Raw genomic sequence first — 1,997 nt, forward strand, 5'->3', positions numbered from 1 at the left:
TGGAACTCAATGGGAAAGCAAAGGATTCTTTTTCTTATTTCAACTGTTGCGTATATTAGTATATGCATCAAGATGCGATGACCAAAAAAAAATGTGATTGACAGATGGCCGTTGATATATATGATTAGTCGAATTTAGGTGTACAAGCTGAAGTATAACTAACCGGCCTGCATAAGATAACGAAAAAAACCAAACATATTTTAAGACAGGATGAATGATTTGACAATTAAATATGATTTCCATACAACTTTAAGACTTGATTTAACTCTAGTAAATCATAAACACTTTAGCTCTGTTTAGGAACAGACAAAGCAAAACGTTTTTATTTATGGGGGAGTGCTTTTGGTGCTTATCTTTTTTTTGGCCGAGGCCCAAGTATGCAAAAATTTGCAGAATGAGTTTTAAATTTCCACCACAATTATTGGCAATACATGCAATGCTGTTGGAATCTGTGGTTTCATCAGTCCATCCAGTCCAAGAATGATGATCTAAGGTCGGATCAAGTCCAGCACTATTAACTAAAACCAACCAACTCTTATAAGGTTTGTTTATAAAGCGCTTATTCAGTTCTAGCTGAGGTCCTGGGAATACCTCTGAACTTTGAAGATTAAAGAAAAAGACCCAGACGAACCGTTTTCCTGTATTCCCGGATCATCTTTAGTTTGTCCTCGCCCCCTTTGTTCTCCTCCTTCTGCTCCAGGCTGCTGATGATCCTCCATGACGCTCTCCTGGCTCCAATCACATTCTTATACGCTACAGAGAGCAGGTTCCTCTCCTCCACGGTTAGCTCCACATCCATGCTGGCCACCTTCTTCATCGACTCCACCATTTCTGAGAGATCAGGGGAACAACAGGAACCATTTTAAACTTTGTTTAAAGCCTGAAGAGCAAAGCTTTTCTAGTTTTAAGCTCTAAACGTTCCAAACAAAGCCTTTCACCAATTCTTCTTCTACAACTCAAATATAGATCTAATAAAACCTAATGATACAACATTTTATCCCTTATTCATCAGACAATACAATCTGGGACCTTTCCAGACATCAGTGGAAAATACTGACAATCCACTGGACTTTGTTTCCAAGTTTGAAGACGTTTTGTTTCCCATCCAGGAAGCTTTTTCAATTCAAAATGTCAGAAATAGCAATGAGTTTGAGGCTTTATCTTTTATATTTAGGACCCCCAAATTATATATTTTTTTATAAAATTGTTTTATATCAAACTGGTCCTATAGTCACTCTATTAAAGACGGAGTAATGTAACGAAAGTAATTTCTCCCTGGGATTATTAAAGTATTTCTGATTGTGATTCCTGGTTGATGGGACAGGTGTTGTGAATGAAACGGTTCCCATGCAGCTTGAAAGAGCTCCTGTGTGTCGCTGAATGTGTGCATTGATGACTGAAAGACATCTTCTTCCTCGATTTACCTGTTTACTACTGTGTGTTGAATTCATGTTAATGTATTTTTTAAAGACAGTTCAATTAGTAGAAAAAAAATAGCAGGAGGGAATACAAAAAAATAAATCAACTAATCTAATCAACCAAAACTTTCGAAACCCCTACGCAGAACCTCTGTGGACCCCCTAGGAGTTGCGGACCCCCTGTAGAAGACCTCCACTTTATATAGTAGCCGAACAAAGCCTTGTTTTGGCTTAGAAAACATGCAAATTGAACCGGAGGAATGGGTCCACCCCTTAAGAATGGGGTTCGTTCCAGTTCTTTGTTAGCCTTCAATACCCTGATACCAGTCTATGTCTCTGAACCAGGTATGGGGTAATGCAGGCTAACAAAGAACTGGAACGATCCCCATTCTTAAGGGGTGGACCCATTCGTCCGGTTCAATAGGGCTCGGGATCCGCGTTGCATTGTGGGACGTGGCGGCCATATTGAGGGCTACGCAAACGTAAACATAGCTCTGATACAACGTTGTTGTTGAAAGAAGAGACGTAGAAGTAGAGAGAAAAAAGATGTTAAAATCCCGAAAAAGATCTGGAATTTAC

At 39.3% G+C, this 1,997-nt stretch overlaps 1 protein-coding gene across 1 annotated transcript in view; it reads right to left on the minus strand.

The window, feature by feature from the left end:
- Positions 1-1,997, minus strand: part of LOC107081867 (14-3-3 protein epsilon-like) — a 15,537-nt gene that overhangs the window by 8,055 nt on the left and 5,485 nt on the right. Inside the window, 1 exon segment of the mRNA XM_015370206.1 lies at positions 632-831. Coding sequence (XP_015225692.1) covers positions 632-831 — 200 coding nt within the window.

This window comes from Cyprinodon variegatus, unplaced genomic scaffold (assembly GCF_000732505.1).
Source record: "Cyprinodon variegatus isolate N-32 unplaced genomic scaffold, C_variegatus-1.0 Scaffold43, whole genome shotgun sequence".
NCBI lineage: Eukaryota > Metazoa > Chordata > Actinopteri > Cyprinodontiformes > Cyprinodontidae > Cyprinodon > Cyprinodon variegatus.